The 24,419-nt window shown below is 43.7% G+C and overlaps 2 protein-coding genes and 1 long non-coding RNA gene across 5 annotated transcripts in view; 1 reads left to right on the top strand and 2 right to left on the bottom strand.

The window, feature by feature from the left end:
- The window catches only part of BRF1 (BRF1 general transcription factor IIIB subunit), a 201,110-nt gene that overhangs the window by 51,424 nt on the left and 125,267 nt on the right, over positions 1 to 24,419 (top strand). For both annotated transcript variants that reach the window (XR_014510193.1, XM_083436620.1), the window contains exons 4-5: positions 7,795 to 7,826; positions 18,978 to 19,050. Coding sequence is in view for 1 of the 2 variants with exons in the window: in XM_083436620.1 (XP_083292746.1) it covers positions 7,795 to 7,826; positions 18,978 to 19,050 (105 nt within the window). In the remaining variant the exon portion in view is untranslated. The remainder of the gene's footprint in view (positions 1 to 7,794; positions 7,827 to 18,977; positions 19,051 to 24,419) is intronic.
- The window catches only part of LOC310677960, a 288,527-nt gene that overhangs the window by 184,221 nt on the left and 79,887 nt on the right, over positions 1 to 24,419 (bottom strand). The window lies entirely within an intron of this gene.
- BTBD6 (BTB domain containing 6) overlaps positions 21,989 to 24,419 on the bottom strand; it is a 5,054-nt gene continuing 2,623 nt past the window's right edge. For both annotated transcript variants that reach the window (XM_083437474.1, XM_083437473.1), the window contains exons 2-4: positions 24,047 to 24,137; positions 23,581 to 23,699; positions 21,989 to 23,391 (exon numbers count right to left, since the gene is read on the bottom strand). In XM_083437474.1, coding sequence (XP_083293600.1) covers positions 22,359 to 23,391; positions 23,581 to 23,699; positions 24,047 to 24,137 — 1,243 coding nt within the window. In that variant the 3' untranslated portion in view covers positions 21,989 to 22,358. The remainder of the gene's footprint in view (positions 23,392 to 23,580; positions 23,700 to 24,046; positions 24,138 to 24,419) is intronic.

The raw sequence follows: 24,419 nt of genomic DNA, 5'->3' as shown, positions 1-24,419 counted from the left end.
AAGGTTTGTGTGTGCATTGTGTTTACAGGGAAAGTGTATGAACGTGATCTAACACACTCACTATATTGTTGTTGGGTTTGATCCAGATTTGGCTTTGGCAGCGCTTTGGATGCTCTAGCAGGCGGAATAGAGAAGAGGTGATTTTTGCCCGGTCCTCCTCCTCCCTCTGCCCTCAGAAATGTTCTCCCGTTAGTGGAGCAGCAGCCTCTGCTAGATGTGAGTTCTCATTTGCAAAAGGAAGCAGCATAGAATCATAGAATTGTGGCGTTGGAAGGGAACCCAAGAGTCATCTAGTCCAGTCCCCTGCAGTGCAGAAATCTCAGCTGAAGCATCCATGACAGATGCCTCCCCATCCTCTGCTTAAAAACCTCCAAGGAAGGAGAGTCCATAGAACTCTACAGTTCTATGATTCTGTGTTCTTCTGTGAGGCTTCTAGACTGCTGGGACCTGTGGAAATAGTGTGCTTTCTCTTCTCCTGATGAATTAATGAGGGCCAAGCCACTTGTCAGTGAACTTGATCCAGAGCGTTCGGAAAGACTCCCATTTGCTTATGGAAGGGACTAACCTGGCGGAAGTGTCAGTCTGAGGTGGTGGCAAGGAAGCATTTTTTTTGGGGGGGGGGCTGTTCTCCATTTCCTTGCAGCCCCTCACATTACCTATGTTGTTCTGGGGTGTCCCTGAACCTTCTGGGCAGCTTTTCAGGGGGCTGCCGAAATTGCATGCCCCCCTTCCTTCACTGGGAGCAGCTTGAGCGGAGTTGCGCATGGAGGGGCTCTGGATCAAAGTCAGTGCAGTGGCTCACCTTTCCCAGCGTGAATGGCAGCCCTTCATTTATAACTATGATAGCTCAGCGTGGTGCTGATAACGCCAAGGTTGCAGGTTTGATCCCTCTATGGGACAGCTGCCTATTCCTGCATCACAGGGGGTTGGATTGGATCAGGGGTCGGCAAACTAAGGCCCGGGGACCGGATGCGGCCCACCGGGCTCGTTCATCTGGCCTTCAGACCCTGCTGCCTGCTTGGTCAGTCCCTTCGCTAAATCGGTGCAGCGCTGAGGCCTTGCCACATGGGGACTGACTTCTGCAATGCTGACGCAGCTTCGGATTGGCTGCAGGAAGCTCCTGCAGCCAATCCAAAGCCGCAAATGCCTCTGGGTGGGCGGCGGCACTGGCACGGCTGCAGATTGGCCGCAGGAAGCTTCTGCTGCCAATCCGAAGCTGCGGATGCCCCTGGGTGACGCCCCTTCCTTCCGGCTGAGGCAGCTGCGTATGCCCAAGAGCCGAGTGGGAGGAAGCGGCGGTGGCGGAGAGGCTGCCTCTGCCGCCCAGGCCAGTTGCCTGGGCTCTGTGCCCCGCGGACCCCTGGCCAAGGCAGAGGATGACGACAACGCTGCCAAAGACAAGGTGGCGTCGGCAGCTGCAGCGTGAGTGGTGTTGGCGTTGGTGGGGTTTTTCCTTTCAGCAAAGGGGGGTCCTTTGGGGAGGGGGTTGCTTTTGGGAGAGGGTGGGTCCGGCCCCCCACAAGGTCTGAGGGACAGTGGACTGGGCCCCTCCTGAAAAAGTTTGCTGACCCCTGGATTGGCTGATCCTCAGGGTGCCTTCCAGCTCTGCAGTTCTGTGATTCTATGAATTTTGGAAGCAAGCAACCCTGGCGTATTCTGAGATCAAACCTGCTCTCTGACCTTTGAGCGATTGAGAATCCTGCTGAAAGCCCCACTTCTGCCTCTGCATAGCTCTCTCCATGGGTTTGCATTGTGACGCCAGATGCACGAGGTATCTTTAGGAACTTTGGGAATATAATGTTATATGTATTCTTTTTAAACTGCAAATGGGCTAGCTGGATGCAGAGCCGAGGCAGGCGAGATGATTTATTTCAGTGTATTTTGAAGACAGTAATAAAGCCTCGCCCTCTTGTTCCACTGGTAAAGCAATTGTCAGAGGGTGTGTCTGTGTGAAGGGTTTGTCAGAGGCTGGATGTGCTTGTACAGCCCATCTGAATTTGTGCGCGTCTTGCAACAAAGGATCTTTTGTCTCTCTCACTAGGCTCTTATACAAATTCTATGGCACTAACAAAGGCAGGTTGGATATAGGATATGGATGTAGACAGAAGAACTAGGATCTGCCATCTTAAGGGTGGTTTTTTTACAAGCTGTTGTGGCAGAAGTAAGGTCTTATGAAGGAGGGGGCATCCTTAAGCCCCAGAATAGGATTGCAGCACCTGCTGACTCCAGAAATTCAGTGTAATGCAACACACACACGCAAATAAATAAATATTATATTCATGGAGATGTTTTGTATCTACTTAGAGTGGAGGCTTCTTGTTGAAGAGAAGTGGTTAAGGGATTGAGGTGGCATCTGTGTCATGCTTTTAAAGGATGTGGCTTCCCCCAAAGAATCCTGGGAACTGTAGTTTGTTAAGAGTGCTGGGGATTGTAGTATTGTAAGGGGTGAACTATGGTTCCCAGGATTCTCTGGGAGAAAACCATGGGGGGAGTAGATGTGACTTGAACTGTGAATCAGAAAGTCCCTGCTTTCTCTAGGTGGTCTTAGGGGAAGCTGCTCTCTCTCTGTCTCTCTCAGCCTCAGTCGGTCAGTCTGAAGTATGGGAGTAAACAATGCTGACCTTCTGAATTTCTGTAAGCCTTACAGTATAAGGATTGCAAGTGGGTTATGTATATGAAGCATTGTGACCACTTGAAAGCTCTGTACAAATGTTACGTTTAATTACTTCATTGACAGTTTAGTGGAAGCAAAAGGGTTTTCCCCGCACACTTTTCATATACAGGTAACTACTTATGGCGGGGTGGGGTGGGGGGTTATGTTCCGAGGCACCGCCTGTTGGAGTGAAGTAAGGTATATTTGAAACACCATTGAAAAAGCCTGCAAACACCCTGTTCCTGCCCCGCCCCGCCCCGTTCCCACCCCCTTTTGTGATGTTTATGGCTCATTTCCAAGTTAGATGCGATGCCCATATGCGAGGTCGTGCACCTATTGAATGCATTCAAATGAGGAGTTGTCTGTACACATAAGTTGACCTACAAAGTTGTTCTGCTTGAGAATTGTCACAAATTGACATCTGTACAACATCCCTTGTTTATTTACTACCCCAATCAATGTAAAAGCACCCTGATATTTTTCATAGAACAGTGGGCAGTGACAGGAAACGTGTGCAGTGGAGGGCAATCAAGATGATCAGGGGTCTGGAAACTAAGCCTTATGAGGAGCGTTTGAAGGAGCTGGGTATGTTTAGCCTGGAAAAGAGGAGACTGAGAGGAGGTCTGATAGCCATCTTCAAATATTTTAAGGGCCGTCACATGGAGGAGAGAGCATGCTTGTTTTCTCCTGCTCTGGAGAGTAGGCTTCAAGCTGCATGAAAGGAGATTCTGACTAACATTTGGAAAAACTTTCTGACAGTAAGAGCCATTCGGCAGTGGAACAGACTCCCTTGAGAGGTGGTGGACTCCCTTTCTTTGGAGACTTTTAAGCAGAGGTTGGATGGCCATCTGTCATGGATGCTTTAGCTGAGATTCCTGCATTGCAGGGAGTTGGACTAGATGACCCTTGGGTCGCTTCCAACTCTGATTCTAGGACACCCAAGAGCACTGGACGCAAACCAGTTTACAGTTACAGTCGTACCTCGAGTTGAATGCGCTTTGGGTTGGGCGCGTTTGGTTGCGCTCCGCGCCAACCTGGAAGTAACGGAGCGCATTACTTCTGGGTTTTGCCGCTCACGCAGACGCTCAAAATGACGTCACGTGCATGCGCGGAAGCGGCGAAAGGCGACCTGTGCATGCGCAGATGCGCTGTCACGTCTTGCGTTCCATTCGGGATGCGAACGGGGCTCCGGAACGGATCCCGTTCGCATTCCAAGGTACCACTGTACATGCCAAAGGAGTAAACAAAACCCCTCCTGCCCCCTTTATGGCATTCAAGGTACGGAAACCTCTTTCTTAGCCTAGACTATTCCTCCCCCAATCCAGAACCCCATTTGCTGGGAGAAGCTGGGATAGGAAGGGGTAAGGGTAACTGCATCCATTCAGAGCTGATTCCAGTTCATGGATTGGGTGGTTATACAGTCATACCTCATGTTACGTTTGCTGCAGGTTGAGCGTATTCAGGTTGTGTCCCGTGGCGACCCGGAAGTACCGGAAAGGGTTACTTCTGGGTTTCGCCGCTCACGCATGCGCAGACATGAAAATGATGTCATGTGCATGCACAGAAGCAGCAAATCGCAACCTGCGCATGCGCAGACGCAGGTTGCGTTCTGCTCAAGTTGCGAACGGGCCTCTGGAACAGATCCTGTTCGCAGCCAGAGGTACCCCTGTACTTTCAAATGTGTTGGGCAATTTTCTGCAAAACCCGTCCCCCTTTGAATGAATCAACTGGCAAAGCAGTATTCCACACCGAAGCGGTTTTCTTTCATTTTTCCAGAGAGCGAGGCAACTCATGACTGCAGAGGAAGTGCCAGCAGGTTGGCACAAAGCCTTGTAATGTTTGTGGGGACATTTCTCTAACCAATGACAGCTTTCCTGCAGGTTTCTTACTGGTTTTGGACCCCCCATAAGTGTTTTCTGGCTCCGAGTGTTTGGATATTGTCAAGGACACTTCTTCGGACACCAGCATTCTACCCGACCATGCATTGGAAATCTCATTGTAATAGGAATTATAATACCCCCAAACCCCCTAGTGTGATTTCCCTCCCCGACATTGGATAAAGGTTCAGATTGTGCCAAGTGAATACCTCTCCCCTACCTTGCTGATAAGGTGTAGCTGTGGAATGTGCAGTAGAACTTTGAAGCTCTTTGTGTTTGTTTTTTTGTTCCTATCCTTAAAATAAACCAGTTCACAGTATTTAAACTGAAATGTTCTGGCTAAGATCTACTCTAGTGTTTATTAAGTTGAAAGAAAGATTATAATTATGGAAAAGCCAACCTTGACTAACTCATCAAAGCGCTGAAGTTTTCTAATGCTTGCACAAGCTAAGAAAACATTCCATAATCTAAAACATTTGAATGAATGAATCATCTAATGTATGTTGTATTATTGCACAGTGTTCTGTTGGTGTAACTCATAGTCACTCTAAAAGCTGCTCCAGTCTTTGTGAAGATCTCTGAAACCGTGCCGTTGCAAAGTCTCGCTATCAGGAAACTGAGTACATAAAAACAGTTGTGTGGCCCATAGGTGACCAATAGGCAACTGGGACTAAGAGGGCCCATGGCCAAGTTATAGCATGGGGTTAGACCTGTGTCCCTGTCTCCACTGTGGTTGAACAGAGGCAAGACTGTTTCAAGGTACAGGGGGTTAGACAAGGTACATGGTCCTAGAGTTGGATCATCTCATCCTTGGGATTTGAGTTGTACTGTATTATGCTAACCAGAAAGATTGACTGTCACGGCGCTGACCAAAACGACATCCTTGAATCTCATCCATCTTGGATGACAGGTCTAGCAAAGCCTTTTTAAGAAAGCCATTGTAGTGCAGTGGTTAGGATGCTGGGAGGCGCAGGTTCAAATTCTCTCTTGCCTGTGAAGCTTGGAGCTGGTTTCCTTGGGCAGGAGCCAGGATCCCAGACCCAAGCAGAACCCACTGAAGATGCCCCTTCCTGAGACCCCTCTAGGTTTTTTCCCTGACCTGGCACTCCAAGCAGGTGGTTGGATCTAGCCACCCTTCTCATTTTTCACAATGCCCCCAGCCTATTGCCCATTCTGGAGCAATGTGGGGAATTAAAGTTTGTGGGGAGGGAGGGTAGACCCCCCCCCCCGTTCTGCTTGGAGCACTGTCACTGCAACCAGGTGAGCCAGAGCCCACTGGCAGAGAAGGGGGGGGGGTCACAGGAGCACAATTTGCCCAGGGCCCCCTCACACCTGGAGCTGGTCCTGTTGAAGTTCACGGGGTGCCCTTGGGCTAGCATCTTTCTCTTTCTTTCTCTCTTTCTATCTCTTTCTCTTTCTCCTGAACCTACTCCACAAGATAAAGCGCCGGGGGGGGGGGGGGGGGACCACGTATGCTTCCCATACGTGCACCTGCATTTTCAGAATGAAAATGTAATAAACAATAAATATATTTTTAGATTATGTATTTTCCTCGTGGATAGGGACTTCTCTGTTTTTGTGACGAAACTGTGCAAAGTGTCGCATGCACAGTTAATAAGTTTCACGTCGAGCCGTTTAAAAATCACACAATACTTGGCGAGTTGTGCTCAGAGATCTCCCTGGCAAAAACACTTGTGCCAGACAGCAAGATCGGCAGGAGATTTTGAAATGAAACCGAGATGTTATTGAAAGGAAATGTAAACCCGGAGGGAGAATGATAGCAGAAAGATGGATGGGATCCAAAGGAAGGTAACTCTTCTTTTGCAATCCCTTTGAGAAGAACCTGGCCAGAGTGCTTTGTGTTCCATGTGACTTAGACACACCTGGCTTTTAGCTGTTGTTTGTTGCTGGTAGAGGTGCCTGTGGTTCTTTGCATCAATGCAACCTCTTGGTTAAACATTCCCCCCTATTAGTAGTTCCAGCAGGAGGGTGCTATTGCTACTTGGCTGATGTGAGAAAAGGAAGGAAGCATGTTCAGAGTTTTAATGTGTTAGCTGTGTCTGCCAAACCTACTGATAGCTGAGCCATGTTTGTCTTCTTTCTGAATTATAAAATTGGAGGTGTTCAATCATTCTTCCAGGTCAAATGATTTGCTTTTAAAATGTGTTCACAGTAATAATTTCCCCGTCCTCAGAGGAGCACCCCTGCTGTGTCTCTGCTTGATTTGGGCATTCACTCATTGTGAGTGGGGACTTGGAGCTGAATAGAGGAGGCAGCACTGAGGATACAGCTCATAAATGAGACTATGGAATTCACTACCACAAGATGGCTTAAAAGTGGGGTTGGACAAATTCACAGAAGGTGAGGCTGTCAGTGGCTGGCTGCTAAACGTGCAGCATTCCTCTTGAGTACCACTTGTTGGGGACAATTGCACTTGTTCCCTATTTGGGGGATTTCCACATCATCTGATCTGCCACTGCGGAAAACAGGATGCTGGCAAGGTGGGCCTTCCTTCTGATCCAGCAGGGCTTTTCTTACCTTCTTACACTCTGGAAACCAACCTCCAAAAGGTGCCTCCACCTGATACTCAAATATGGTGTGCCCAATACTTTTGAGCCCTTTCTCTGCCTTCGGGAGCAAATGTTTTGTTCCACTCGCTGTGGTGGTTTGTTAAAACAAAGTCACACACCCGCCCCCCACAAACCTGCAGTTTGATCATGATGCACAATGTGTCGGTTTTATCGGATGCTATTAAAAAGGAGGAGTGTGTAGTATTAAAATTCTGGGGTGGGGAGCAGAGCAGACCTGACTCTCTTTTATGATAACCACATGGTGCATTTAGAAAGTCTGGGGAGCGTGATTTGGTTAGAATTGGGGGAAGCGAATGGTGGGATCTGTGGCGTTCATAAAGCAACATTTCCCCTATAATTTGACCCATCTCCTGTCACAGTTAGCATTTAGTTCCATCCTGAAATTAGTGTTCTGTACTGACTAGAATATTGGCTTAAATGCCAGGCAACGTTTTTCTTAATAAAACAGCAGCGAAAGATGCAGACCCTTACTAAACACTTATGGATGAGTAGATTGTGTGTGTGTTTGGAAAACCCTTAACCACCTTGCTTAACGATTCAGGATAAGGAGATGATACACCCTATTCATGTGTGCATTTGGAGCAAAGTGCTTTTGTTTCTTTTCCCAGCTGCCAATCAAAGAGCAGCTCCTCACGCCTGAGTATGTGCTTAAGTTCCTTAACCTCCACCACAGACATGCTGCTTGACCTCAGCGATCTCCTTCAGGTATTGTACTGCATCTGCTTTTCTCCAAATGTTCGGCTCAAACATTAATCCTTGCAAGTGAAGAGCTACTAACGTGGGTGCTTATTCAGGAAGCCTTAATTAGCTCTTTTTTTGGTTTAGCAGTGCTGGACAGGAAAATCACAGGGGTTGAAAATCGGGGATAATTGTTCTATGCAATTAGAGATCAAGTGTTTGGTGCCTCTCGCTCCCTTCAACAAATAACAAATCAACAGTTAGTATCATTGTGATGGTAATGAACTTGCTGCTGAGGCAGTGGCCCAAGGTCAGATTTTATATACCTTCCTCCCCCCAAACCTGGGGCCCTCCTGATGTTTCGGACTACAACTCCCATCATCCCTAGCTAGCAAGACCAGTGGTCAGGGGTAATGGGAATTGTAGTCCAAAAACAGCTGGAGACCAAGTTTAGGAAGCACTGCTGTAGGGCAGCATTTCTCAACTGGGGGCCATATGGCCCTCTGGAGGCCCCATAGAATATTCCACAGGGGCCACACGTGAAAATCGCGTAAATGGGGTCACAGCACGAGACTAGGGGGCCACAGAGGGAAGTGAGAAGTGAAGAAAACAGAAGTGACTGAGAAAAGAAATCAGAAAAGAAAAAAGAAAACAGAGAAGTGGTAGAGAATAGAAAACAAGAGTAGAGTCAACCAAGAAGTGGCCATGCTTCCCAGTGGATTTGTAAAAATTAGAAATAAGACATGTTCTATTTACAAGCAACACATTTAAATAGCTACCTTTCTACCGGTAGGACAGGAGGGCCACAGGAAGGAAACAAGGCAGAAAGGGGACCATGGTCGGAAAAGGTTGAGAACCATTGCTCTAGAGTTTCAGACTGGTGAGGGCTTTGCCAGCCCTACCTGGGACCATCTACATGCAGAGTAGGTTTTCTACCACCGAGATGCAACCTTCCTTCTACTCCAGCACATTTGGGTGGCACAAGATTGGGGTAGCAGGGCTTGTCATTTTATGGGATGCAGCTTAATTTTTGCAAATTTCATCAGTGATGAGACTTAAAAAACGTTTTTGGGTGTGAGGAATGCAAATCCGCTGTTATTTTTGTGACTGGGCAGCATTTAGATTGTTAAGTCTACCGATGAAGCGCATAAACTGCTTTCGGAAAACAAACCAATTTTTGTTTTAATCCTTCTGAAAATGTCAGGTGATGCTAAATAAAGATAAACGTAAGTTAATAATATAACTGCAAGTACATGGCACACATTTTCTAATGATTTCTATGCAGTTTTACAACTTTTTAGCGCCCTTCCTCTTTGGAATTTGAAAGTTGGGAAATTCAGCATCCCCTGTTGGGTAGGCTTTTATGCACCATTCAAACTAGCATTTACTTGTTACGAAATTCTAGAAAATGCGAAATAGAGGGCCATAGTTCAAAAGGGGGGAGAAAATATTTTAGCAGGGTTGGCTTGAAAAGAGAATGATTGATACACATGGGGTTGTTGTATATTTTCTGAATAATTAGGTTGATGGTTGAATGAGTTTTAGCCTCTGGTAGTTGGTGTACTTGCATGATAACTATTTGGACTAAAAGTGCACGCAGAGTTGTCTGTAGAAGTGTGTTAAGGATTGGCATTCTCAACAGTTATATATATATGTGTTGCATGTGTTTGATATGACCATCCCATATCAAAATATTCTATATACAACTCAGCTGGTAGAGGTTATTTTTGGCCTCTCCAGCTGTCTCTTGTAACTGGCATCCTCTCATCGACTGCGTGGAGCTTCAAAGAACCTTTGGGAATTGCAGTAATTTAACAAATTTTTATTCTTAAAGGGGCCAGTGCTAAAAATAGACTCCATATAGCAGTATATCAGAAGTGGTAGAGAGACATTGGGGTTTCATGGCTGCCAATGCTGATTTTTATTATGTGATAGATAGTTATAGAAGGAAACATTTAGCTCTTCTGGATTGTTGAATCTCTTTGACAGGTGGATTTATTTATATTCCCACTATTTCCCACCCTTTTCAGGTTCACTTTTGACATCTGCCTAAAGCATGGTGTCTGCTTATTAAATACTGTATACATGCCCATTTTTGTCCTCTTATGATAATAATAATAATAATAATAATAATAATAATAATAATAATAATAATAATATATTATTTATACCCTGCCCATCTGGCTGAGTTTCTCCAGCCACTCTGGGTGGCTCCCAATCAAGTGTTAAAAACAATACAGCGTTAAATATTTTTTTTTAAAAAGCCTACTCTTGCCTACTCTTTCCCCTCCTACTCTTTTTCCTTTTCTTAAAAAAGTCTGTCAAAATGAGCAACAACAGAATAAAAAGTGGTGATCATGGAATCATAGGATTTTAGAGTCAGAAGGGACCCTGAGGGTCATCTAGTCCAACCCCCTCCAATGCAGGAATCTGAGCTAAAGCATCCATGGCAGATGACCGTCCAAACACTGCTTTAAAAACCCCAAGGAAGGAGAGCCCACAACCTCTCGAGGGAGACCGTTCCCCTGCCAAATATCTCTGTCAGAAAGTTCTTCCTAAAGTTTAGTCAGAATCTCCTTTTTTGTAACTTGAAGCCATTGGTTCAAGTCCAACCCCCCAGAGCAGGAGGAAACAAGCTTGTTCCCTCTTCCCTCATGTTCATTCCCACAGTAGGGCATGTTGAATCTTTCAGCGTTCAAATTCCAAAAATGAGTGGTCCTAAAAAGTTGCAAGGTGATTTTGGAATTCAAAAGAAATTTGGGTTAGATTAATATAGCATAGATTTGCTTGGTAAGTAAAATGTGTGTAAAAGTGCGCAGAAATAATTAAAAAGGATTGACAAGCACTTGCAGATATATTATTATTTTTAATTATTATTTAGCATTACTTGACATTTTCAGAAGGTAAAATTAAAACTCTTTGGTTTTCGGAAAGTGTTTTATGTGCTTCTTCATCAAAAGTAGACTTACCAAGATAACTGTTGTCCAGTTCCCCAAATAGTAGCAGATTAAAATTAATCACATCCAAAAACATATTTTTAAGACCCCTCATTAAGAAATTTGCAAAAATTAATTTTCGCTGCCTAAAATGGCACACCCTATTTCCACGGGGCAATTGAAGGTAGATCACTCTGTGGGTGGAGGGGGAAATGCCTGTCTCTGCCCATGATGGTTATATGCTTAAATACAGACTAGGAGGAAGTGGGTGTGAGAGGCTCCGGCTAGTTACTAACCCACATTTTATGTAGCTTACTATAGCTAAGGGTAGTTGGGTTGAAATGTCAACTACTAATTAGGATGATGTTGATGACTGCTTGATGACTTTGCTGTTTGGTTTATGACACTTGTAATAATTAGCTTGCACGTAACTCTTTAATGTCTTGTCTAAAGCTGATATTTGAAATGGTTCCTTAAATTCTTAGATTTAGGAATTTAAATTTAGAGTCTGGATTTGCCAGACTTTTGAGAATTCTGTGGCCAGAGAAAAATCTCTTCACGGTACAGCTCGCTGGGTAGATTTTGTTCACAAACTGGTGATGACTATAGTCAGGAAGAACTTCCCTCTCTGCTCTCACCTGTGAGTTTCATGTCTGAATGGGATGACACTATCCTCGGATGAAGCACTTCTGGTGGCTACCCATGCCCCAGAGGTTCTGTGGGGATTCTCCAAAGGATTGATCCTTTAGTGTGGCAGGCCCTGCCCTGTGGAACTCCCTGCCAGTAGAAGTTCAGCAGGAACCATCATCCTCTTCTTTCAGACGTCTTTTGAAAACTAGATTGCAAAGGTCTGTCTGAAAAATGCATTTTTTCTTCTTTCAACCAATTAGTAATTCTTGGTGTTTTTTAATAATGGCTTTATGGGCAATTTTTATTGGTTTCATTTTTATATATTGTATACAGCAGGTTATAAATACAGTGCATAAATAAATATAACACATTCTGCTGGGTTTTATTGGGTTGATGGGGGAAGGTCACCTTAAACTCTTATTAGAAAGAGCAGCCCCATCCTAAACTGTGTGAAAGCTTGCTGACTACTGAAGGAATTTTTATGTTCCTGAGGTTCGTCTTATACTCACTAAGACCAGGGCTTTTAGTGTGGTGAGACCTGCCCTTTGGAATGCACCCAAAGTGAATATCAGGCAGGCACATACAGTATTTGTATTTAGGCACATGCTTAAAATGCCTCACCTGAGCAGTGTTCCAGCTCTGTTGGTTTATTAAGGTGATCTACTGATTTGTGATGCATCTTGTTTTATAAATGTAATTTTCTGGTTGATGTTATGCTGCTGGCCATTTTGATATATTTTTCTTAATGTTGCCCAAATAGTTTGGGGTTTTTTTGCCCTTGCAGGCTAGGTCCATCCTTGTCTATTCTCCATCGACTTCCTTTGATGACTGTATTGCCGCTTGCCTTTCTCCTGATCTGGAGGAAAAAACTAGATGTTACATGGAGTTTTACAGGCTCAGGCTTGCAGAAATGATATAGTGAAACCATCCCCCCCTCCCACCATGGAAGTCAGGAATTGAAGGGCAAAAAAAAGTTGCTTTGTGCTGAAACTCCACTCTAAATTGAGAGCTGAGATTTTAAAATGATAGAACTGGAGGAATTATCCAGTATTGAAGCTTTGTACTCTGAAAGTAGAGTTTTTTAACAACTCTTTTTTCACTGGGATGATTTCTCCACAAAGGTAAACCCTAGTCATTGGAGACATTGTCTGGAGAACTGCTTGACTTGGTATAGTATGAGGAAATAATGCATAGCATGGTTAAAGAAATAATTCAAAAGAGTGAACTGATAGTCTCAGTAGATGTTGAAATTCCTCCTTTGGAAACAATCTTGATCTCTCTTGGCTGGCTGTCACCAGATAATAATTATTTCTTCCCTGAAATATTTCTTTTGTAATCTCCAGAGTGAAACGGTGGATCTTATTTTTACAGTAAGTTTTGAACAGCTGGTAACCTGATATGGAGCCCGGTTGCTTGAGTGCCTTAGCTCTCTGCTCTGCCTGGAATTGCTTTTCTTGACCTTGTTGATGATGAAGCATTTGAATCTGGGTCCCCCTACTTACCTGTTGTCTTTAATAGACTAAGTGCTACTGTGATTGGCATCTCATCATTTGGGAATCAAATGAGCTTCGGATAAATGCAGCTTGATATTTGAAACTCTGGGTTGCACAGAAATCTGGGAAAGGCTCAATCAGAGCTTGCTATCTAAAATAATATTTGCAATTTCCCAGGCTCTTTTTGAAGTGTTCTAATTGTTTTTTTAAGCAATCCATATGACAACCCTGGTAGGTCTGTGTTAGTCCAAACAGGGGTCCTATTTGTTATCCTCATCTGCACCTCAGTGACTAACCTGTTTTGCTCTGATGAGGATGAGGATGAGAAACTAATCTTTTAGCATTACACAGCAGGAAGCGTAGAGCTATCTACGTATTTATTTACACACTATGTACAGACAAGGGACGCGGGTGGCGCTGTGGGTTAAACCACAGAGCCTAGGACTTGCCGATCAGAAGGTTGGCGGTTTGAATCTCCGCAATGGGGTGAGCTCCCGTTGTTCGGTCCCTGCTCCTGCCAACCTAGCAGTTCAAGAGCACGTCAAAGTGCAAGTAGATAAATACGTACCGCTCTGACGGGAAGGTAAACAACGTTTCCGTGTGCTGCTCTGGTTCGCCAGAAGCAGCTTAGTCATGCTGGCCACATGGCCAATAAAGCGAGATGAGCTCCGCAACCCCAGAGTCGGTCACGACTGGACCTAATGGTCAGGGGTCCCTTTAACTTTTATGTACAGACAAAGAATTATGGCGTCCCCTCTCATCAGCTCCGAGAGAGAATAGGATGAAGTAAAAGCAAAAGTACAGTCCAACAGTACCCGCAACGGAAGAGAGAAAAGGCTCTCTTCCGTTCCCACGGTCTTCCCAGACAGGCATGTGATTTACACCAATCACACCTGCAGCATCAGATGCATAAAATGCTAACACCTGTTAGCTAGGGATGATGGGAGTTGTAGTCCCAGAACATCCCATGCCTGCTTTAGATGCTCAGTGCAGTTATGGGAAAGGTCATCACTGCTGTTGCATAGGAATACTCCCCACCTCCAGGAAGGGGGATTGCCCCTGCTCTTCCATGGAGGTGCAGTTGAGGTTGCAGAGAAGGGGAGGGCAGAATGATGGTGATCACAGATTTTGGCTTGGTTACCAAAGCCAGTCAAAATTTGCGGATCCCCAATTCCAACATTGCAGATGGAGAGACGAGGCCTAAGAGCAAAGTGGCTTGCCGAAGTGAGATTGTGGCAAAGGCAGTGCCGGATGCTGCGGAGATCTGAGTATTGTAGGAAAGAAATGTATTTATCTTTGAAAAGGCAGTTTGCGGCAACCGAAAAGTGCAATGCACCTGTGCAATTTGATGGAATCCATGTAAGAAGCAATAATTTTGAATGTGTGCAGATGATGACACTCCTCCTTCCCCCGCCCCGCAGCTAAAAAAAAAGAAGGAAAAAGACCCAGAGCAGAGGACGGATGCTTGTAAAATATTTACAGCAAAGCACCGTAAATTGACACAATGCAACAACGCAGCCCCATCATTGATTCACATTGAGTACCTTGTGGTTATCCCCTCTCTCATTGTTGGTATAAAGCTCCAGATTCAAGCTTATAAATACTTTATAATTCCAAAATGAAGTGTGAGCATGTGTGTGTTCTCGAGCTGAAGCATCAGTAACACTTGCTTATCAAGGGACTCTAAACCAATTTCTTCCTGCTGACTTTTTGTACTGGCATTAAACATGTATGAGGTCTATGGAAAAACCCAGTGGAGCAATGGAATAGTGAGCAGTGCATGCAGGCTTCCTATCTCAATCGATGACAAAACCAAACTCTGGGAAATTGTACTTTGAGAGTTTAGATCAGAAATTCCCAGGGGTCTCTGATATCAAGTGTTTTGTTTTTCCTTTTTGCAAAGCTAAGCTGTCTGCCTTGCTCTTGGAGTACAAATGGAAGAAGTAGGGTAGATTAGGGACAGAGACAGCTTTTCTTCGGGAATGGGGTGTGTGTGTGTAAAATAAAGGAATCATTGTCTGTGGTGTCTGTGTGTGGAGGGGGAATTGCTCAGTGGTAGGACACCCTAGAAATTCCCAGTAAAAAGGATCAGGTAGGAGACGATAGGAAAGACCTCCCTCTGCTGAAGGCTGTTGAGGACCATTGCTAGTCAGAATTGTCAAAGCTGGGCTGGTCTAAGGTCATTTTACTTTCTGCTGTTGTTTCTTTTGGGACAGAAATAATCAAAAGAGAGATCTGTACCACATTAATGACACTGTTAAACCACAATCCACCATCTTACTTCAGGTGTGGGGAACCTTTGACCCTCCAGATTTTGAACTACAACTCTCAACAGCCAATTGCCAAGGTTGATGGGAGTTGTAGTTCAGCAACTTCTGGAGGGCTATAGTCTTCCGACTCCAGCTTTAGACAAAACGAGGTAAACTAATATGGGTAAAATCCAGTGTTGTCTGAGCAGAAGTCTTCACCCCAACGCTCTGGAGCAGATGGGGTGGGGTGCAGGAAGGCAGAGGGCAGTGAATTGCAGTCATTTGAGTGGATGTCATGACACTCAGGAGCAGACATACCCTTTGAGTGAATTTACACCAAACCATAATAAAGTAATTGTAAGCATGGCTTGGTATGCTATCTCAGTAAGCAAGCACTGGCTTGCTGATAACAAACTAGACTCTGAAGTCATGGATGGGATTTGAACACCATGGTTTACATGAAGTATGATTTGGTATGTTGTGTGACTTGAGAAACCATAGTTATAGCTTTTACTCTGCCTCTGGGAAGCCCTTGCACTAATAGAAACTGGAGCAACTGAACAGGTAGAATACGCAACTATAGCTTACCCTAGTTTGGGAACCTCAGTCCATGATTTGTTCAAAACTGTGGTTAGTGCAAACCATGTTTTGGTGTGACCACCAGCTGTACCAAGCACTTTAAAAAAAACTTGGCAGGATAGAGGAGGAAAATGAAAAATAAATTGTAGTGCTGCCTTTATCTTAGAATCATAGAATTGTAGAGTATTTGTTGTTGTTTAGTCGTTTAGTCGTGCCCGACTCTTCGTGACCCCATGGACCAGAGCATGCCAGGCACTCCTGCCTTCCACTGCCTCCCGCAGTTTGGTCAGGTTCATGTTTGTAGCTTCGAGAACACTGTCCCACCATCTCGCCCTCTGTCGTCCCCTTCTCCTTGTGCCCTCCATCTTTCCCAACAGCAGGGTCTTTTCCAGGGAGTCTTCTCTTCTCATGACGTGGCCAAAGTGTTGCAGCCTCAGCTTCAGGATCTGTCCTTCCAGTGAGCACTCAGGGCTGATTTCCTTCCGAATGGATAGGTTTGATCTTCTTGCAGTCCATGGGACTCTCAAGAGTCTCCTCCAGCACCATAATTCAAAAGCATCCATTCTTCGGCGATCAGCCGTAGAGTATAGTGTCCAAAATTATATTGGGGTCACACTCAGTAATAAGATGTCTAACTGGCAGAATGTTAACAGGTGGATCTTTCCCCATAATTTTATTTCCATACTACAAAAGGCTTACTCTGTTTAATTTATGCCAGTCACACAGCAGTTAAAGGCACAAGGCATCATTCACTTTGTCTCTGTACCTGTATTTCTTGCTTCAAGCTGCTCCTGTTGGAAGAGAGTAAATATCTTCTCAGAGAAGATACAGGAAATGCCTCACATTCCTTCTTTCTGGATGCTTAGCAAGAGTGATTAAGCGACTAAGCTTCCTTAGCAACAGAAGAACTTACATATCTGCCAAATAAGCCTTAGAACATTGCCTCCATTAAAAAAAAGCTAAATAGAGTCAGGGCTCCTGCTAGGGGGGTACACAGGGTGTATGTGAAGATAAACTAGATATGCTTCCAAGTTCTACCAAATGAAGTTAATTTGCCTTCAGGTGACCTGGCAATTATGGGAACTACTTTCAGGTGTAGTTCACTTTTGAACTACTTCTGTGAACTTCATCCAGTTGAACTAGGTCAGTCCAAGTGCTGTTCAAGACGCAGTTTGATGATAATCCCACACTTTTTCAAGGCTGTGGGAAGGGAGAAAGATGCAAAATGCATTGCAATGTGATATCTGAAGTGAAGCTTCTTGAATATTTTAGGGTCTTTTTTTTTAGGGGGGGGGGTACTTTCAGATGCTGGTGCCCGTAAACATTGGTAGCAATTTCAGCTTTGTGCCCTGACTAAGGCTACCAGATTTTTTTCAATAAATCCGGGGACACTTTTCAATTTTGTATGGGGACTGATTTGTAATTCCGGGGACTGGCCCCGGGAAACGGGGACGTCTGGTAACCTTAGCTCTGACCCCGCTAACTTGTTTTCCCTCCCTCCTTGCAATACATTTGGCATTGATTACAAGTTTCTCTTGCTCTGCTGGATTTAATTTGTAGCAGCACAGTGAATTCCCCCCCCCCCTCGCTTTCCACTTAAAAATGGTAAGGGGCAGAGAACTAGTAGGCAGAAGTGCCTATTGATTATTCTGTACATGAGGAAGTATAAGAAGGCTTAGAGCTGCAGGTCATCCTATTAAGAGGGTGGAACTGTAACTTGGAGAAAGCACTTCACTTCTCTTAGCAGTTTCCCATAAAAACCTATAAAGCCATTTTCTTGATAGGACCTCTATAGAACCTATTGCATAGTAAAAGACACATACTAAGTATAAATAACTATGAAATGAGAATGATTACTGTCAGTGAAATTTGGCCCCCCCCCCGGCAAGCATAGGTAGCTATCCACAGATTATAAAAGAAAGCTTGAAGGATCTTTGAGATCAGCTTGTTAAACCCTGATCAGCATCTGGGTTTTTGCACTACCCTCTGCTGTACAATTTCTGACACCCCTTTCTGTTTTCCCATTGACTTGGTTGAAGTCTTTTTCTTCCTCCAATACCCCAAATGTGTTATCTTTCAGAACAGCAATTTGAAATCATCTGTATCTATGTATTATAATGGATGTTCAGAAAGTGGAAAATATTGACATTTGCACACCGATTCCACCCTGGGCTCCATATACAGTTCATATATGAACACACACACACACACACACGTGCGTGTGTGTCCATGTATGAACTACGAAGGTTGTGATTCAAGCTAAAAAAAATCTGAGAATTACCAAAGTGCTTAGCAACTGGGATCACTCAGCCGGTAGAGCATGAGACTCTTAATCTAGGAGCCTTTGGTTTGAGCCCCATGGTGGGCAGGGGGTTGGGCTAGATGGTCCTTGTGCTCCCTTCCAACTCCCCTCATTCCATGAAATTGGTAGCCTATCAAAGGCCACACATGGCATGCGGTGAAGCTTCCAGTTCTATTTATTAAGTTGTATCCAATCGTAGTTTTGGCCTAGTGGAAAGTGCTTATGATGGTCCAAGCCACAGAACCCACTTGTTGACAATGCTCAGCCTCTCTGCTGTATATCTCTCTGTGCTGTATCCCATGTTGCTCTTTGTGCCTGTTCTCTCTGTGCCACATCCCATGCTGCCTGGCCTTCAGACACATCTTTCTGGCAGGCACAAGAATCTACAGTGGGTAGAGGGAATTGGTGAAAATTGGGTGCCCTAACTCACATGAGTGGAAATGTTTCTGCTAGTGCAAAGTCACCACAGTATTATGACTCAATGTGGATATTTTTGACTGATGAGCAGGGCCTGATTCAGTAGCCCTAACCTACTGAAGGTAATGGGACCCTTTATATGTCCAGTTGTCCTTTGTCAACAACAAATTGTCACTGTTTCTAGTGTTGAGTATATGCTGTATGATAATTTATGCACCTAATAGGTATCTAAAGCCATTTGCCACTGTTGCTGTATGTAGGTTTTATTTTATTTGTTTTTTATCTTATATTTTGGAAATGTACATCCAGGTTTTTTCCTTTAATTTTTTTGGGGGGGCCCCCCAAGAGAGTGGGGCCCTAAGCTATAGCTTGTTTAGCTTATATGTAAATCCGGCACATGCCAATGAGACTGGTAAATAATAGTCAGCACCAGAAGTTTATACTTTTATATGTTTAAAGCATGTGAACACTTGTTTAAAACATATTCAGGACACAGTTTTATTTCTGTACAAGAACATTGTAACTTTTGCTGCTTAATAATCAAAGTACCCTTTCTCCCCTTCCTTACACAGGTGAATGTCTACGTCCTGGGAAAAACTTTTCTTCTGTTGGCCAGAGAGCTCTGCATAAATGCTCCAGCTATAGGTATTTTTTAATAAGAGTTGACTTTCGGTACGTGGGTATACTTGTGCCATGATTTCATGGCAGCTTCTCAAGCTAAAAAAAAAACACATTTACATAATGCAATTTAACCTGTATGTAGAAGGCATTTTAATACTAAAACCAAGGAGTCCAGAGATGAAAGCTGCCAATTAAAAGCACAGAGGTAACTTTAGAACAGAAAATCTTAAGTAGTTTATTATCAGCAGTGTGAGCAAGATAAGGCTCCTTCTTCCAATTACTTCTGTCTTTATTTATTTATTTTAAGTAAGCGAACAGGCTTGGATTAAAAAAGCATGAAATTGTTGATTGAAATTCAGTAGAAATGGTGCAAATTATCTTCGCAAATATTTAACGTGGTGACCTTTAGTGTGGGAGACTTTGCAATTAGACATTGACGTATTGCAACCAGCACTTACCCCTTCAGCCACTTGGGCTTCTTGGAAGCAGATCTGCTCGGAAACAGCATCACACCCTTGTGTATGTATGTGGATCTCCTCTAAGAGGGATGTGTAGGTGAATAATCCATCTTCTTGGTTTGAAATAATAAAGAGATTAAAATGCCTTTAAAAGTGCTCTTTTACTTCAGACAGAAGTCGGTCAATATTTGGCTGGCTTTGATGTAACCCACCTTAAAAGGTCAGTGCTTCATCAACAACCTCGAGAAATCAAAGCAGATTTGGGCAGTGGTTGTAACACTGGTGTCAAACATAGACTCTCTGGGGGTTGTTTCCATGCACTGTTAGTGCTACAGGAGTATAAACCAGCAATGCCTTCTATTGGCATCACACTACCAGGCAGTAAGGATATGTATGGTAACAGCGCTGCTGTGTGCCTGATGTTGTTAAACGTATACATATCGTGGCAAGTCAGAAGCTTGCTGATTATTGTCGTCTACAAATGAATTTCTAGTATTTTGAGGAAGCAAGGCATGCCAGGGAACCCCAAAATTTACTAAATGTCAAAACCCATTTTTTTTTTAAAAAAAACAACTGCATTTAATTTTTACAAGCAAGTTAGTCCACATTAATCAAGGCACTTGTGTAATTGTTGCCCAGAACCTGACTGGTAATAACTCTGATATCTACTTTAATAATAATAATAATTCTTAGAATTTTAATAGTATTTTAGAGTGTCCGGAACACTTTACATATGCTACCCCAGCCATCTTAAAATAACACCATAGGTCAGTTTACACTCCATAATGGATGGCAAAGGTTTGAGAGTGGCTTGGCTAATGTCATCTGGGCAGTTCATGGCAGAGGTGAGATTTTAAACAGGGGTGTCGTAGCTTGTACTCTTATCCATAAAGCTGTGCCAGCTACTTCCGAAATCTTGTATGTATTGCATGCTGTCCTACATGATTACTAGAATATTTAAGCTTTTGGTTTCTCAGGATACCCAAGTTATTCAGGAAATTATGCAGAGACCAGCTAACATTACAGTTGTCAAATTAACTGAAATGGGACAATGGCAATACAAATATTCTTTTAAAGCACACCAAGCATCTTGTATTGTTGGATCTTACAAGGAATATTGCATCAGTGACATCAGTATATATTTGTGCTGAGTATTGTTTTGTAGGAGTTCGTTGGCATGATGCTGAAGTATTTCAAAAGCTGCTTGGCATCTCAGTCATGGTGATCTTTGTAAAGATGCTGTCTAGGCTCCAAAGAGCTACTTGGGGCGCGGTATATGCCCAAATTTGACTGTGACTTTGTGAAGTTATACCTAGGTGCAAAAATGTGTCACAGTGGAGCTTATGACTCCATTGGATGCAAAGAATTGGCTGTAACTTTCTTTAGATCTTGGCTCGTTTGACTTTCTTTCTTCACTCTAAACTTCTATGTTACCTAATTAACTGAGTCTTGCTTCAGATGCGAATGTTTAACCCCCACAATCAATTTGAGCTTATGTTCTGAAAACGTGTTGGTTATGGCAAACTCTCAGGATCTGTTCTAGTAAAAGGGCATCATGGCTGCCAAAACCACCAAGAAAACGAGTAAACTTTGAAATTAGAGACAGATCTCCAGTTGCTTTAGCTCAGAGTTTATATAGGTGAAAATGGAGGCAATAAATATATCCCACTTTCTACTTTAAAGTGATTGTGAAATATCTTGAGAGAGAGAGAAGACTCATTTCTGAGCCTTCTCTATAGGGTATATGATGAACTGACAGTATCCTGAACTGGGGGTTTATTGTATTGTAAAAACTAATTTAGACAGTATTCCCCACCCCCACTCAATTTTTAAAAGGTATTTAAATTCTACGAATAGTAACAGTACAACCCAGTGTTTGCTTATTCAGAAGTTAATCCCTCTAAATTCAAAATAACCTATTCTCAGGAAAACATGAATAAGACTACAGTTTGCTATAATTTTTGATTTTGAAAACCAAGTGGATGTGCTTGCATTGCTTCATTTGACAGACTGAAGAAAACTTTTTTGCCTGTAGTTATTGGCTAACCTTACAAAAAGAATTACAGGGTTGAGATACTATAGTTGTTTAGTAAGTAAACATCCGTTGGTATTGGAGCGCAATGATTTTAGCTTAATAGAACTCTATGCAGAGATTTCAACCATTTGAGCTGCACAAAAGGTTTATGGCACCTTGTGCCAGCACAGTCCTGTATCAAGAGAAATTGGTACATTTACTGTATCTCTTATTTTGATGGACCCAATAGGACCATAGTTATCAGGGATTGTACATTTCAGCTAGCAGAAATGCCCAAGTGAATAAACTGCAAATGTAAGAGTTCACTGTAGTGGAAGCCTATGTGTCTTTAATACCCAGTGGAGCTTAGGTTTGTATAAATGGGTGTGGGAGTGCAGCCTTGCGTTGAGCCTCTTAAGTCGTACTATATGCAAACATTAATGTGAACACAAGGGACCATGGATCCAGTAATCAGCAAAGCACACAGGTATCTAGGACAAGTAAAAATGTTTTATATTCAACAGATTCTCAAACCGCTCTACTTTAGAACATTCTGTTTGAGCCAGCTGCAGTCTGCAAGTTAGTTTATCTATATACAAAATAAACGCACGTCACGTGCAAATTTTTTAAAACATTTCCCCCTCCTGCATGTTGCAGTTCAATAATTAAGTCAAATAGCTTATGAATAAATAAAATAAGATTAAATTCAAGAGCATTCCTTCACTTAGTTTGATAGCCAGATGGTAAGTAGACAGTTAAAAGTAGCGGAACATTCCAAATCGCCCTGGAATATTTGCAGTCAGGTCAGAGTATCCCATAATATGCAGAGCAGTCCCGGAATACATTCTAAGTGAAATGCATCATGCATAGAAGATGAGTTCAGGTATCTGCCCCCCTTGCACTCCAGTGCCGTTGGTACTGTCTGAGGAGCACTGGAATTGGAACGTCACTTTTCCACACTGTACTTCGGTCATTCCCTCTTGCCCAAAGTAACTCAGCTCATTGCCATCCAGGATGGCGCTCACATTGTAAAAGGTGTCTTGCTCAACCTGCACGGGATGCTCGAACCATACTGAGAAAGTGTTACTAGATCCATCAGAGGTAAACTTCGTCAGGTTCTGGGCAAGAACAGCCCCCAGCCGCTTCAGTTCAATTTTGACGCTGTATTCCGCCTTCCCGCAACTCGACCCGTACAATCCCAGTCCGGCTATAAATATCCTTTTATCAACAGCAAACTGGATGCTGTCACACCGACCTCGGTACCTCCACTGATTGCTACGGTAGGCGGAGGACTGAAATCGGTGGCACCTTTGGGGTACAAGTCCTTTCCTCTTTGTTAGCGGAAATTCTAACTTGGGCTTATTGGCAGCAGTATACCACAAGAAAATATTATGCCTTTCCTCAAGCGTTAGGATGTCGGACTGAGCAGCCCCGTTGGCGAACTCTTCCAGAGTCATGGTTGGGATCCTTACCAAGTACAAAGCTTTCCCCAATACATTCCGCTTGTTCCTTGGCGTAACTGGCAGCCCTTGCCTTTTGCATTCAGCCTCAGCCCAGTTCAGGACTGCCTCAAACACCACAACCTCCTTCGTGTTCAGGGCTTCCCGCGTCACGATGATCTCTAGCGTCTGTTGATCTATTTCGCAGAAGCCCTCCGATTTTAGTGCCATCTCAGCCTGAGCATCAATGACTTCCCAGCAGCGCTGCGTCAGCTCCGGCTCCTCAAAGAGTCTGCTCTGAGACAGCAGAACGCAAGCATTCTTGGCCTCTAGACTGGTCTCCAGAAAATTGACGCAAGCTTTTGCTAATGCCGGGACAATGTATTTCTTGGCTGCGTACAGAGTAGCAAGCACAGTGTCTGCTTCCAGGTCGATTTCATCGCTGTACATGTACCTATCGATGCAAAAAAGAAAAAAGAAAAGAGAGAGAGAATAATCCCATTTTTAAAAAGAACAGGCATATGGTTGCAGCTAATCATTTAACATCAACCATCCTTAAAGGCCTTTAAACCCATGTTCCCAAGGTGCTGAAAGACTGTTGAAAAGCTTTGTTTTCATCCAAGTTATCTTTACCAACACTTACTTTAATAAGATTAGGAAGGCTGCAGGTTCCACATCTGGTATATGGATTTCAGATTTGACCTCTGCAAGATCTCCATAAAACATGGCGTAGAAGACAGAGCTACCAACTGCCAAAACATACTGCATTTTAAAAAAGAAAAAGAACATCAGCTATGGTTGTAGGCAGCTATATTTAAGTAGGTAGAATTATATAATCATTTCAATTTTAAGAGTATTTCCCCTCCCCATTTAGCTATAAAACTTAGAATGTGCACGAGTGTAAATTTATTTTATCTAGTGTCAGAGAATATATTATATGTTTTATACAACTCCTTAATTGCATTTTGCAAAGATAATATGGGATGACCCTATAAATAAGAAAAATGTGAGCTGGGGCATGTAGAATGGTACACGGGTCTTTCAATGGAGAACAGAACAAATAGAACCCCATAGCAGGGGAAAAGAAAGCTGAGTGTTATCCCACAAACCTTGTGAGCAGGAACTTTCTTGGCTGCCCCCACTGGGCCCACAATAAAATGCACGTCCGCCATAAGTTCGTTATTGAACATGAGCGCGTTCCTGCAAGTTTACAGAAAAGGAGGATGCTGTTAAAACCGCAGCTGAGCAGGCAGGCATCACAAGGCTCTTTCCTTGCTCTCCCCTCTTCTTCAGTAGTTTGCATGCCCTCCTCCTCCCCCCATCTTGGATCCCTTCCAACCATGACTGCAGTGCCTCCTTCCCTTCTGCTTCCTCGCTGGAAAGGGGCAGGTAGGAGCTCAAATCTGCCCCGCCTCCCAAACCTCTGGAAACATCCCAAACCCTTGAGCGCAACTGGAGTGCCCTTTCTTCCAGACACCCAAA

This window comes from Podarcis tiliguerta, assembly GCF_965153285.1.
Source record: "Podarcis tiliguerta genome assembly, chromosome: 1".
NCBI classification, from domain to species: Eukaryota; Metazoa; Chordata; class Lepidosauria; order Squamata; family Lacertidae; genus Podarcis; species Podarcis tiliguerta.
The sequence above is the reverse complement of the archived record's forward strand: the minus strand, read 5'-3'. Positions and strand labels throughout refer to the sequence as shown.